This window comes from Solenopsis invicta, chromosome 10 (assembly GCF_016802725.1).
Source record: "Solenopsis invicta isolate M01_SB chromosome 10, UNIL_Sinv_3.0, whole genome shotgun sequence".
NCBI lineage: Eukaryota > Metazoa > Arthropoda > Insecta > Hymenoptera > Formicidae > Solenopsis > Solenopsis invicta.
The window spans coordinates 7,513,037-7,527,684 of NC_052673.1; the positions used below are offsets into that span (position 1 = coordinate 7,513,037).

Consider the following 14,648-nt stretch of genomic DNA (forward strand, 5'->3'; position numbering starts at 1 on the left):
CGGAGTAGACAACAGAAATTAGGAAGCCGGACGCGGGAATTATTTCGACTCCGACCATAATCACGCTACACGCGCCGATCACGACGACGGGTCCTGCGGGAAGCGCGGCAGCCAATCACGCGCGCTCTGACCGGCGCGGCAAGAACGCGAACGCGGAGCCTCCGCTAAAGCGAGCCCCGTAATTCCAAGACGAAAGCGCGTACAATAAGATGCGCGCCGGCGACAACGCAGCCGCCGGAACCGCGCTACAAAATTAATATAACACGCACGCTGTAACAACGCACCGACAGCCCGAGCGGCCGTGCGATCACGGCCGAGACACGACTCGCGCACGTGCGCGAGGGCTTTGCGGCTTCCCGTAAAGCCGGTCGCTCGCGAACCTCCACGGCGGAACAGCCGAAACACACGCGGCAGCCGACAGCTGGATGCCTCGACGAGGTCTCGCGCTTGAGGTGGAGAGCCAGCCAAACACCAAGAAGCAAGGTGCGTTCAATCGCCACGCGGCGGACGCACTCGCACACGAACCTAATGGCTCCACCTCAGAACGCGAGCCGGTCGACACCGACAGCTCGTGGCTTTACACGAAGGTTAGAGGGTCACCTCGACTTCCGCACGGTCCTCCTCCTGGTCCTCGGGTGTCCTCAACTCGCTCCGACGACGCTCGCCAAGGCCGGGCACTCCTTCCAATAGCGGATACGCCGATAGTCGACCGATAGCTCGCACTCGCTCGCTCTTTTCCGCACACGCACGCAGTCGAACGGGTCGCACGCAAAAGCCGAGAGGATCGCGCTCAATGCGCGATCGATGAGCGCTACCCCTCCCACAGGGTGCGCGATATCCTTGCGCCTAGCGGCGCGGCCTATCAGCGGCCGCCCTTATCTAGCCGTGACGTCACGGCAGCGCAGTGTCGGGTCTCCGCAGGTGTCGTGCGGTCGACATCCTACATCCTCGTCGTTCTTGTCGTTCTCGCGGACGACAGCAGCAGAGATTTCCCGCAACGATTCTTCGCCGCTACCTTTCTCGACGGACAGCCGGCATCCGACGGCCCTTGTCCTGGCCGTTCGTCCGCCCTGGCCTGTCCCCCGGCTGCGCCAATTGCGAGCCTCTTTTGCGTGGCGCATATCTGTCCCCACGTCGAGTCTCGTCCTACTCTTCGCCGTCGGTTTTCCGTGCGCCGGCCCTGGATGATCGCCTTCTCCTTGTCCTGCTGCTGCCCATCCTCCTCGCCGCTGCTGGTCCTTAGGCGACGTATGTCGAGGTGCCCGCGGATACATGAAATAAGCCGCGAATAAATAAATGAAATCAATACGCGCCGCAGTCCCGCCGGAGATTTCGCTCTCTCGCTGAGTGCCCGACCCGGTCTTACGCGCCTCCTTGCGCTATGCTCAGGCGAAGGACGAAGTGGCGAGGCAGATAAAACTGCCACGTCACAACCCCCCTATGCCAAGCGGGACCGTGCCGGTCCAGATGCCCCTCTGCAGCCACGAGCTACCGAGGAAGGCGCCTCAGAGCGACCGAAATCTCCAGCATGTCGGCTGCGATATCACAAAAAAAAAACAGACGGCACAACACCAAAAAAAATTCTTACCGATTCGCAAAGAAAAGAAAATTGTTAACCAACCAAAACGGTCCAGACGACCATACCAAACAACAAAAAAAAATCGTAACTGTTAGGACGCGGCCAGGGAGGCATCCCCTGGCTATTCGCTCGTTCCTCTCGTGGTCCCGCCGTTTCCGGTCCCGGACGATCGGCTCCAACGCGTCTCTACGCCTAACGTGCGCTCTCGCGTCGGCGATCGGATGGGATAGGAGGAGCGGAGACGGAGCAGGGTGCATTTACACCAAAACCAAAGACAGTAACGTATACCAAATAGGCATTTATTAACGAATACCGCACCAATCGACAAAAAAAACAAAAATAAACAACAAAAAAAAACGATATCCATTTGGGTCCGGGCGGCCGATAGCCGCGGCAAGAGAAAGGAAGGGGTCCGACTGGCTTTCCCCCAAACAAAAAAACAAAAGGGCGAGTCAAGCGCAAATAAAAGGAAAAACCCGACTGGTCGTCTGGCACGGTGGGCACTCGAGCTCCTCGAATATGATTACGTAATCGAGCATAGGAAGGGTGCGATGCACCACGTGCCGGACGCACTGTCACGACTTTACGAGGATGAGGACACCGACTTTTGCGCCGCTATCGTGACGAATGACGCGTGGTATAACTCGAGGGTCGAGGAAATAACACGCCACCCGCGACGTTACCCAGAATGGCGAATATTTAACGGCGAAATGTACTTTAGAAAATCGCGCTTGGTGTCGGAGGTCGTGGAAGATCGAGATAGATGGAAGCGCGTGTTGCCTCGGGAATCGCGCCACGCCGTCATTCGGGAAAATCACGATCCACCGCATGCCGGTCACTTGGGGGTAGAAAAAACGTATCAGCGTATCGCGACGAGATATCACTGGCCGCGCATGCTAAGGGATATCGCGAATTACGTTAAACATTGCGGCGTATGTCAGAGAGTAAAGGTGGAACAAGACGTACCGGCCGGATTGATGGGGCAGCGCGTGATAGAGTCGTCGTGGACGGTGGTTGCCGCGGACATCATGGGACCGTTGCCGACGAGTAAGTCCGGTCACGCATACTTACTCGTAATGCAGGACTTATTTACGAAGTGGATAGAGTGCTGTCCACTTCGTAAGGCTACCGGTCGACGGATTAGAGAGGCGATTGAGGAGATGGTGATTTTCCGTTGGGGCGCGCCGCGTGTATTGCTGACGGAAAACGGAACGGAGTTCCTGAATAGAGACTTGCGCGCGATGTCGGAGCAGTATGGGATATATCATACAACGGTGCCACCTTATCACCCGCAGGCAAACCCGGTGGAGCGAGTAAATCGCGTCCTAAAGACGATGATCACTGCGTTTGTAGAGCGGGATCATCGCGAGTGGGACGTCCACATTAATGAGTTTCGATTCGCGTACAATTCCGCACATCATACGTCTCTACAAGCTACCCCCGCCTTTCTTAATTACGGCCGAGAACCGCTACCGGTCGGCTTGCATGGCGAACAGGACGACGTCGGTGTCGAGATAGAAGAAGCGAACCCCGTCGAGTGGCGCGAACATATGGGGAAGATGGGCGCGTTACGGGAGTGGGTCGCGGAAAACTTGGTAGCCGCGCAAGAGCGGCAATCTAAGTATTATAATCGGCACAGGCACGAAGTCACATTTAACGTAGGCGAACAGGTGCTCAAGAGGTACCACGTGTTATCGGCCGGCGCACAACACTTCTCAGCGAAGCTGGCCAAGAAGTTCCATGGCCCGTTCATTATTCGAAGAATTCTCTCACCAGTAGTCTACGAGTTGGCTGATCTAACGGGTGGGATTGTTGGCAAGGTCCACGTGAAAGACCTCAAGCCTTACCATGAGCCTTTGGATGTCTAGGAGGATGGACGCGCCGGCGTTTGCCCTGTCTTCTCGCGTCTTCTGCTGTCGGGGGAAGCTCAGGCTTACCTAGTCACACATATTTTTTTTTTTTTTTTTTTTAATGTGCATAAGTATAATATTTAATATATAAAATATGAATACATGGCATAAAATATGAATACGTAAAATATGAATACATTTTACTCTTTTTTCAATATACATTATTTATAATTTTCTTTTATAAAATATTTTTAATAAATTCAAAAAAATCGCATGTGGAATTTCACATGACATCTGCTTTATACGTATATTTAATAAATTAAATACTTTATTTTCATATAACATGTAAACTTTTTGCAAATTTAAATCAGCGTACAGTTGTTTTACACGTTGCACTTTTTTGAATCCCAAAAGCCGTAACATTCTTCTAAAATTTTACGCTGTTCCGGAGTAGCTCGTTGGAGAGCCACAAACCATGTGCATTTTCCATCCTGAATATCAGTACCGTCTTTGCCATTGACTTTTGAATCTCCAAAGCAATCCAAGAAGTCATCTTGGATTTGAAACAAACGTCCTATTTCTAATGAAATTGATTTTGCTTGCATAAAATTCTTTTGGTCTTTTATTCCAGCCAAACGCATTGCTATTGTTATTGGCAAAAAGATAGAATAATAGGCCGTCTTGTGTGTAGCAATATAATTATATTGGTCCATTGTGAATAATTCCAAATTTGGCTTTTTCTTCATATTGTTGGATAACTCCAAGTCTAATAACTGGCCATTTACTGTTTTGAGTTTAATTTCGTTGAACATTTCCATAAGATCTATGTAACATTTTTTTTCTTTCAAATGTTTTTTTATTAAATAATTTGTTGAATATTCCAGCTTTAGAGCATCTGTTATTGCTGTTATTCCAATTTTCTCACATCGGTACCAACACGGCTTTCCTCGCCGAAGTAATGCCTGATCTTGCAAATCATCAATCACAAGGCAAGCAGCTTGCATCAGTTCTAAACACCAAGCTACGATGCGTATTAACCGTATACTCATATTTTTTTTTATATGTTCCTTTGCTATTAATTGGAAGGTGTATACTAAAATTAACGCTCTAAATAGCTTAACGCCAAGAACGTTGTATTCTAATATTTTTTTCATTTTTTCGTTTACGACGGTATTCTCACTTAAATTTGTAAGATCTTCAACAATTTCTGGCCATACTGCCATCATTTCCTTCTTCTCGTTTTTCATCCATTTCATTATATTGGCCATTTTTGTAACAATCTCTAAAGTACATTTCGCCGTTAAATATTCGCCATTCTGGGTAACGTCGTGGGTGGCGTGTTATTTCCTCGATCCTCGAGTTATACCACGCGTCATTCGTCACGATAGCGGCGCAAAAGTCGGTGTCCTCATCCTCGTAAAGTCGTGACAGTGCGTCCGGCACGTGGTGCATCGCACCCTTCCTATGCTGGATTACGTAATCATATTCGAGGAGCTCGAGTGCCCACCGTGCCAGACGACCAGTCGGGTTTTTTAAATTGTGTAGCCACCGGAGGCTACTATGATCTGTTATAATCGTAAACCGATATCCTTCTAAATAGGGACGGAACTTTTTGACAGCCCACACGATAGCCAGACATTCCAATTCCGTGGTGGAATATTTTCTTTCCGCGTCCGATAACGCGCGGCTTGCGTAGGCAATTACATGTTCCGCGTCCCCGTTTTTCTGCGCCAATACCGCGTCTAATCCTACTGAACTTGCATCTGTTTGCAGCAAAAATGGTAATTCGAAATCCGGACACGATAGCGTGGGTGGGGTGGTCAAACAGAATTTAATTGACTCAAAAGCTTGCTTTTGAGTCTCCCCCCACACCCAAGAGCGATTCTTCTTCAAAAGACTCGTAAGCGGTTCCATCCGCGTCGCGCACTGCGGTATAAAGCGCCTATACCAGGACGCCATTCCTATGAAACGACGTAATTGTTTAACGTTTCGCGGCGGAGGATACTGAACAATAGCGGCGGTCTTCTCTGGGTCGACCGTTAACCCTTCGCTTTGCACGAAAAAACCCAGATACTTTACTTGAGATCGACAGAATTTACTTTTCTCCGGGTTAATCGTGAGCCCCGCGTCTCTAATACGCGCAAATACTTTGCCCAACCACGTAAGATGTTCTTCAAAAGTCCGCGTCACAACAACGATATCGTCGAGATACGCAAAGGCGTGCGGTTCCATCTCCGGACCTATTAAACGATCTAAAAGCCTCTGAAACGTTGCAGGCGCTCCCGTTAGGCCATACGGCATCCGCGTAAATTGAAAAAGTCCCTTACCCGGTACCGTAAACGCGGTGTACTCTTTACTATCTTTCTCTAACGGAATCTGTAAGTAAGCTTGGCTAAGGTCGATGGTCGAAATGTAACCGGCCGGTCGAAGTTTATCCAAATCGCGTTCATATATGGTAAGGGGTACGCGTCTTTCTTCGATACTTCGTTTAACCGGCGAAAATCTAAACAAAAGCGATACGTGTTGTTCGGTTTCTTAATCATGACGATGGGCGTCGACCATGCGCTATTCGAGGGCTCGATAATACCGGACTCAAGCATCGAATCGACCTCCGCATAGATCGCCTCTTGTACCCTAGGCGACATGGGATAATAACGCTGTTTAATGGGCGCGTGCCCGCCGACATTTATACGGTGTTCCGTCAGCGACGTCGCTCCGAGTTTCGCGGGCACCCCCGGTATCTCCGACGCTAAAAATTCCGATAACCGCGCGCTCTCCTCGGCCGATAGCTCTTGCAAGCCGCCTGGCTGCGCTATATCGGCGCGGACGGTTGGCGTCTCCCCCTCGCTTGAAGAGTGTCCAACGATATCGGTCGCTTCTTCAGGCGCCGAATCTCGTGAGCTCCCCTCTCGATCGGTGGAGTCCCCTTCCGTCCCTCGTTCCGGCACAGAGTCCCCGCGCGCGAGTGCGGCCGAGAGCGAGCTCGTGGTTTCAATCCCCAGGGGATATTGTCGCGTAATATCATCCGCGAATCCCCACGTACTTCCCGCAAAATTAACCACGATACCGAAAGCTGTCAAAAAGTCCATACCTAATATACACGGTAACGCTAACGTTCGCAACGCGTACACGCTCAAGGTACGCGTGCGGTTTTCAATTTCGAGGGGTACCTCGACCTCCCCCCTCACTCGCGTCGTCTGGCTGGTCGCAGTCGTCACGCGGCGGTCCCTAGCCCGACGAAACCGATATCCCAACGATTGCACTAATTCAATAGCGGCCGGACCTAAAAACGTACGACTCGACCCGGAATCCAATAGAGCGCGAATCTCATTACCCGATATTTTGACACGAACAAAGGAGAGGCATGATTCCCTCGCCCCGAACGAATTACAAACGAAATCGGCGCGTACCGGTATCACAACATTATTGGGGGATGCATTGCCAGGAGTCGCGTTTTCCCCCTTCTCCGACTCCCTTAGGCGTTTCCCGCACAATCTGGGCACGTACGCAACGTCACTCCCGCCTTGCCGCACCGATAGCAATGAGTGCGCGGAGCGAATTTGCAGTCACGCGCAAAGTGGTCCGTCTGATCGCAATTCCAGCATTTGCCGGGATTGCTACGGGGCCCACTTGTAGACGGGGTGGCGGTCGAAGGACCCGCCACGGCGGTGGTCGACGCGGACGCGGTGGTCGCAGCGTCACTGCGAGCCTTGGCTTTCTTCCCCGCGCGCGACGCTCCACCACTGTCATCTAGGCCCGATATCTCTGATGCCGCAAGAGTATCACTTGATTTTCCTCCGCGTCCCCCCTCTTTTGAAGGACGATAAGCTAGATCGGGAAATAATGATCGCTCCGGCGGTGGAGGTGCTCGATAACTTAAGGCTGCCCGACAACAACTTTCCGCTCGCGCCGCCAATAACTCGAGTGAATCTAAATCGGTGACCGAATCGCGCGGCACCATGGTCTGCAAGCGCGGCAACATGTGGCGGTGTGCGTAACCGATCTTCTCCTCCTCACTCCAAGGGGGTGAGTGACGGTCAAAAAGCGCATTCAGACACGTCAGATAATCCACGACCGTTTCGCGCTCGCCCTGAGTGCGTCGCATTATTTCGTCCCGCAAGGCGAACTGGAAGTCGGGATCCCCAAATCGCGCACGCCACGCCGCCTTGAACGTACCCCACGTCGTCAATTTCGCGCGCTTAGCACGGAACCAATGAAGCGCGACACCCGATAGGAAGAACGGTAGGCATCGCAATATGTCCGCATCGTCGACCGGTATCAACTCGCGGCCCTCCTCAATTCGTAATAAAAAGGTTTCCGCGTCCTCCCCCCGCGCGCCGGAAAACCTTAAATTCCAACGCCGCATGATGTTGTAAGCGGCGGCCGCGTCATTCGATCCCGGTGGTCGACGTCCCCCGCCTCCCCCGGATGCGTGCACGCTCGCCAACGGCCTCATCACGGCCTCGAAGGGACTGTCTGGTCGCGGTACCTCCCCCTCGGGGAGATTTAAATGTCCGAAATCCGGTAGCCCTTGTGCGACATCCGCGCCGACGAACGATTCGCCGACGCGCGTAGTCCGCATGTGGCGCAATAATCTTAACGCGAGAGCGGATTGAGAACCCTCGGTTGAGAGCCCCTGCTCTTCCAGCGCGACAATTAATTGTTCGGGGGTGGCGGTAAAAATCCACTCGTCGTCGTACTTAGTCGAACTCATTTTCGAGCGATGTTGTCCCCCCGCACGACCGACTGATTTCCACGCGCGCAATTGTACGGCGATATCTCACGAAAACGACAACGATAGCCGAAGCGAAAATTAACGGTCACTCAAAGCGTATTCTAGGATCCCAAAATATTTGCGACACTCGAACGCGCAAACACGGCACGACACTTCAACAGCACGCCCTCCCCCTAAATTCCTCGGCGTGTTTACCTTGACGCCAAGCACTATAATCGGCACTGAGCAGCAAATTCCACCGTCGCGAAATAATATTCGCAAATATTCACCGATCAAACAAGACGGACTGTTTATGGCCTTGTTCGATATCAAGTCACAAGATCGTAAATAATAATGTCAATCGTGAATTCTCAAAATCGCAATTCACAGCTTGAGAAGCAACATTCACACGCAAGAATCAAGACGATACCAAAAGCGAACAAAAATTAGTTACAAAAGACGGTTAATATGGTCTCGAGAAATTTTGATATTATTCGTCAATGGTTAGCGGTATCAAACAATTGAAAGCTGAAATTAGCTTGCAATACGTTATCAAAATTCTAGCGAGAACAGGAAAGCACAAAAAAACTCAGGCAGGACGCACACAACACTTACTCAGGAAAAACAAAAAAAAAGTTACTCACACTCAACATAGAATCTCTCGCCGGCCCGAAATTCCTCCGATAACACGCAGAAAAAAAAATGTTTAGTTGCTACGCCCGTGTCTCCCGAAGACCGTAGAAAGAAATTTGTACTGGCGCGCCCCACGTTGGGCGCCAAATTTTGTCACGCACTTTTCGGACGCCGGAGAGCAACGGCGAAGTACGCGATCAAACAAGGTAGAGGAGACGCTACACGAAGCGCGCGCGAGAGCGACGAGAATACCGACAGCTAGATTCCCACCAAATCGTGAAATTGGGCGCCAGACGCGATTACGCCGGTCGCGTCGCCGGGTTCACTTTTCCACGCTAAACGCCAATTCGTATCACGCGATAACTCGTCACACAAAAGCGGAATCGTCGCTCGCACGCGGCCAGCTAACTCCTCTAACCAGTAGAGGGGCGGGGAAGCGGAGACAGGGACGAAGCGGCTCTCTTACTGGAGGAGACGGGTAGGCGAGAAATTAAGTAGTCAGGCCGATATAACAGAGAGAGAACACATGTATTGCAGTGAATAATAGCGATGGTATACAATCAAATAAGAAAACAAAAGCGGTTAGCGTAGTAAAGAAAAACAACGAGATACGGAGTAGACAACAGAAATTAGGAAACCGGACGCGGGAATTATTTCGACTCCGACCATAATCACGCTACACGCGCCGATCACGACGACGGGTCCTGCGGGAAGCGCGGCAGCCAATCACGCGCGCTCTGACCGGCGCGGCAAGAACGCGAACGCGGAGCCTCCGCTAAAGCGAGCCCCGTAATTCCAAGACGAAAGCGCGTACAATAAGATTCGCGCCGGCGACAACGCAGCCGCCGGAACCGCGCTACAAAATTAATATAACACGTACGCTGTAACAACGCACCGACAGCCCGAGCGGCCGTGCGATCACGGCCGAGACACGACTCGCGCACGTGCGCGAGGGCTTTGCGGCTTCCCGTAAAGCCGGTCGCTCGCGAGCCTCCACGGCGGGACAGCCGAAACACACGCGGCAGCCGACAGCTGGATGCCTCGACGAGGTCTCGCGCTTGAGGTGGAGAGCCAGCCAAACACCAAGAAGCAAGGTGCGTTCAATCGCCACGCGGCGGACGCACTCGCACACGAACCTAATGGCTCCACCTCAGAACGCGAGCCGGTCGACACCGACAGCTCGTGGCTTTACACGAAGGTTAGAGGGTCACCTCGACTTCCGCACGGTCCTCCTCCTGGTCCTCGGGTGTCCTCAACTCGCTCCGACGACGCTCGCCAAGGCCGGGCACTCCTTCCGATAGCGGATACGCCGATAGTCGACCGATAGCTCGCACTCGCTCGCTCTTTTCCGCACACGCACGCAGTCGAACGGGTCGCACGCAAAAGCCGAGAGGATCGCGCTCAATGCGCGATCGATGAGCGCTACCCCTCCCACAGGGTGCGCGATATCCTTGCGCCTAGCGGCGCGGCCTATCAGCGGCCGCCCTTATCTAGCCGTGACGTCACGGCAGCGCAGTGTCGGGTCTCCGCAGGTGTCGTGCGGTCGACATCCTACATCCTCGTCGTTCTTGTCGTTCTCGCGGACGACAGCAGCAGAGATTTCCCGCAACGATTCTTCGCCGCTACCCTTCTCGACGGACAGCCGGCATCCGACGGCCCTTGTCCTGGCCGTTCGTCCGCCCTGGCCTGTCCCCCGGCTGCGCCAATTGCGAGCCACTTTTGCGTGGCGCATATCTGTGCCCACGTCGAGTCTCGTCCTACTCTTCGCCGTCGGTTTTCCGTGCGCCGGCCCTGGACGATCGCCTTCTCCTTGTCCTGCTGCTGCCCATCCTCCTCGCCGCTGCTGGTCCTTAGGCGACGTATGTCGAGGTGCCCGCGGATACATGAAATAAGCCGCGAATAAATAAATGAAATCAATACGCGCCGCAGTCCCGCCGGAGATTTCGCTCTCTCGCTGAGTGCCCGACCCGGTCTTACGCGCCTCCTTGCGCTATGCTCAGGCGAAGGACGAAGTGGCGAGGCAGATAAAACTGCCACGTCACAACCCCCCCATGCCAAGCGGGACCGTGCCGGTCCAGATGCCCCTCTGCAGCCACGAGCTACCGAGGAAGGCGCCTCAGAGCGACCGAAATCTCCAGCATGTCGGCTGCGATATCACCAAAAAAAAACAGACGGCACAACACCAAAAAGAATTCTTACCGATTCGCAAGGAAAAGAAAATTGTTAACCAACCAAAACGGTCCAGACGACCATACCAAACAACAAAAAAAAATCGTAACTGTTAGGACGCGGCCAGGGAGGCATCCCCTGGCTATTCGCTCGTTCCTCTCGTGGTCCCGCCGTTTCCGGTCCCGGACGATCGACTCCAACGCGTCTCTACGCCTAACGTGCGCTCTCGCGTCGGCGATCGGATGGGTTAGGAGGAGCGGAGACGGAGCAGGGCGCATTTACACCAAAACCAAAGACAGTAACGTATACCAAATAGGCATTTATTAACGAATACCGCACCAATCGACAAAAAAAACAAAAATAAACAACAAAAAAAAAACGATATCCATTTGGGTCCGGGCGGCCGATAGCCGCGGCAAGAGAAAGGAAGGGGTCCGACTGGCTTTCCCCCAAACAAAAAAACAAAAGGGCGAGTCAAGCGCAAATAAAAGGAAAAACCCGACTGGTCGTCTGGCACGGTGGGCACTCGAGCTCCTCGAATATGATTATGTAATCGAGCATAGGAAGGGTGCGATGCACCACGTGCCGGACGCACTGTCACGACTTTACGAGGATGAGGACACCGACTTTTGCGCCGCTATCGTGACGAATGACGCGTGGTATAACTCGAGGGTCGAGGAAATAACACGCCACCCGCGACGTTACCAGAATGGCGAATATTTAACGGCGAAATGTACTTTAGAGATTGTTACAAAAATGGCCAATATAATGAAATGGATGAAAAATGAGAAGAAGGAAATGATGGCAGTATGGCCAGAAATTGTTGAAGATCTTACAAATTTAAGTGAGAATACCGTCGTAAACGAAAAAATGAAAAAAATATTAGAATACAACGTTCTTGGCGTTAAGCTATTTAGAGCGTTAATTTTAGTATACACCTTCCAATTAATAGCAAAGGAACATATAAAAAAAAATATGTGTATACGGTTAATACGCATCGTAGCTTGGTGTTTAGAACTGATGCAAGCTGCTTGCCTTGTGATTGATGATTTGCAAGATCAGGCATTACTTCGGCGAGGAAAGCCGTGTTGGTACCGATGTGAGAAAATTGGAATAACAGCAATAACAGATGCTCTAAAGCTGGAATATTCAACAAATTATTTAATAAAAAAACATTTGAAAGAAAAAAAATGTTACATAGATCTTATGGAAATGTTCAACGAAATTAAACTCAAAACAGTAAATGGCCAGTTATTAGACTTGGAGTTATCCAACAATATGAAGAAAAAGCCAAATTTGGAATTATTCACAATGGACCAATATAATTATATTGCTACACACAAGACGGCCTATTATTCTATCTTTTTGCCAATAACAATAGCAATGCGTTTGGCTGGAATAAAAGACCAAAAGAATTTTATGCAAGCAAAATCAATTTCATTAGAAATAGGACGTTTGTTTCAAATCCAAGATGACTTCTTGGATTGCTTTGGAGATTCAAAAGTCAATGGCAAAGACGGTACTGATATTCAGGATGGAAAATGCACATGGTTTGTGGCTCTCCAACGAGCTACTCCGGAACAGCGTAAAATTTTAGAAGAATGTTACGGCTTTTGGGATTCAAAAAAAGTGCAACGTGTAAAACAACTGTACGCTGATTTAAATTTGCAAAAAGTTTACATGTTATATGAAAATAAAGTATTTAATTTATTATATATACGTATAAAGCAGATGTCATGTGAAATTCCACATGTGATTTTTTTGAATTTATTAAAAATATTTTATAAAAGAAAATTATAAATAATGTATATTGAAAAAAGAGTAAAATGTATTCATATTTTACGTATTCATATTTTATGCCATGTATTCATATTTTATATATTAAATATTATACTTATGCACATTAAAAAAAAAAAAAAAATATATATGTGTGACTGGGTAAGCCTGAGCTTCCCCCGACAGCAGAAGACGCGAGAAGACAGGGCAAACGCCGGCGCGTCTATCCTCCTAGACATCCAAAGGCTCATGGTAAGGCTTGAGGTCTTTCACGTGGACCTTGCCAACAATCCCACCCGTTAGATCAGCCAACTCGTAGACTACTGGTGAGAGAATTCTTCGAATAATGAACTGGAAAACGCCGAAGGAGAGGAGGAGATAAGACGTGGCGACAGATAAGCGCCGCGCAAAGGAGGCTCGCGAGTGGCACCGCTGATGGACAGGCTGGGGCGAACAAACGGCCAGGACGAGGGCCGTCGAATGCCGGCTATCCATCGAGGAGGGTAGCGGCAAGGAATCGTCGCAGGAAAATTCTGCGGCTGTCGGCCGCGAGGACGACGAGAGCGACGAGGATGTCGAATGCCAACGGGGACCGCACGACATCTCCGGAGACCCAACACTGCGCTACCGTGACGTCACGGCTAGATAAGGGCGGCCGCTGATAGGCCGCGCCGCTAGGCGCAAGGATATCGCGCACCCTGTGGGAGGGTTAGCGCCCATCAATCGCGCATCGAGCGCGATCCTCTCGGCTTTTGCGTGCGACCCAGCAATCCCTGCGGTGTGAAGTGTGAGCGAGCGTGCGAGATATCGGCTGGAGATATCGGGAGCGACTATCGTAGAGTGCCAGGCCCGGACAAGCCCCGCGGATCGAGGAGCAGAGGAAGAACCGTGCTGAAGTCGAGGTGACCCGTCTAACCGCTATGTAAAGCCACGAGCTGTCGGTGTTGTCCGGCTCGCGTTCTGAGGTGGAGCCATTAGGTTAGTGTGCGAGTGCGTCCGCCGCGTGGCGATTGAACGCACCTTGCTTCTTAGTGTTTGGCTGGTTCCTCACCTCAAGCCCGAGACCTCGTCGAGGCACCCAGCTGTCGGCTGCCGCGTGTGTTTGAGCCGTCCCGCCGTAGAAGCTCGCGAACGACCGGCTTTCCGGGAAGCCGCAAAGCCCTTGTTACATCCGTTGTTTCCAGACATAAATTTTTTTGCAAGACTGTACCCATGGAAACAGGATAAGAAATGTCTCCCTCCTCGATACCAGCGCCGCGCCCGGTAGCATAGGCGAGATAGAGCCGCGTGGGATGGCGACGCTACGCCTCCGCACGCCGATGCCAGGGACTTCGTCGCCCGACTCGAACACGTGAACACGCGTCGCGCCGCGCTCTCCGTAGCGAACCACGTGGCGCGCTGTACGGTTAAAGCTTTTCCAAATCCCACTGAATTACATGCTAAATTCAATCCCAATTCTAATTTTAAATTAATCCTAATTCAAATCAATCCTAATTCTAAATTTAATTCTAATTACAATTACTTCTAACTCTAAATTCCATACTGATCATATATATATATATTATTTTATGATAATAATCTTAAATTTAAGTTAATGGTTGTCGCTTCATAATTCTGAATTTAATATTAATCCTAACTCTGTTCACGCCAATATAATAATCCCGAACCTAATTTAAGTTAAATGTAATCAGCCGTAAGTTGTAACTCTAGATTTATGTAAAGTCAAATGATCTTTTGTTATTAAATATTGCATAGTGTGTAACAATAGAGTCTGTGTTAATTTTAAATACCCAGTGTCGTTCAGTCTAATTCGATTCAGTCGATCCTAAACAATATTACGCAACATTGCACGGCGACATGTGTTTCGCCCACGCGTGTGCCACATCATCACTCAGAGTCCGTGCCGAGAGAAGGAAATCCAGTGGCC

At 50.7% G+C, this 14,648-nt stretch overlaps 2 protein-coding genes across 2 annotated transcripts; one reads left to right on the forward strand and one right to left on the reverse strand.

The window, feature by feature from the left end:
- Positions 1-3,729: 3,729 nt before the first annotated feature.
- On the reverse strand, positions 3,730-4,726 carry LOC120358898 (farnesyl pyrophosphate synthase-like). Its single transcript, XM_039454653.1, has one exon. The coding sequence runs from the start codon at positions 4,695-4,697 to the stop codon at positions 3,813-3,815; it is 885 nt and encodes a 294-aa protein (XP_039310587.1). The 5' UTR covers positions 4,698-4,726; the 3' UTR covers positions 3,730-3,812.
- Positions 4,727-11,101: 6,375 nt separating this feature from the next.
- Positions 11,102-14,076, forward strand: LOC105206475 (farnesyl pyrophosphate synthase-like). Its single transcript, XM_039454025.1, has 2 exons — positions 11,102-12,594; positions 13,944-14,076. The coding sequence occupies exons 1-2, from the start codon at positions 11,519-11,521 to the stop codon at positions 14,074-14,076; spliced, it is 1,209 nt and encodes a 402-aa protein (XP_039309959.1). The 5' UTR covers positions 11,102-11,518.
- Positions 14,077-14,648: the final 572 nt, after the last annotated feature.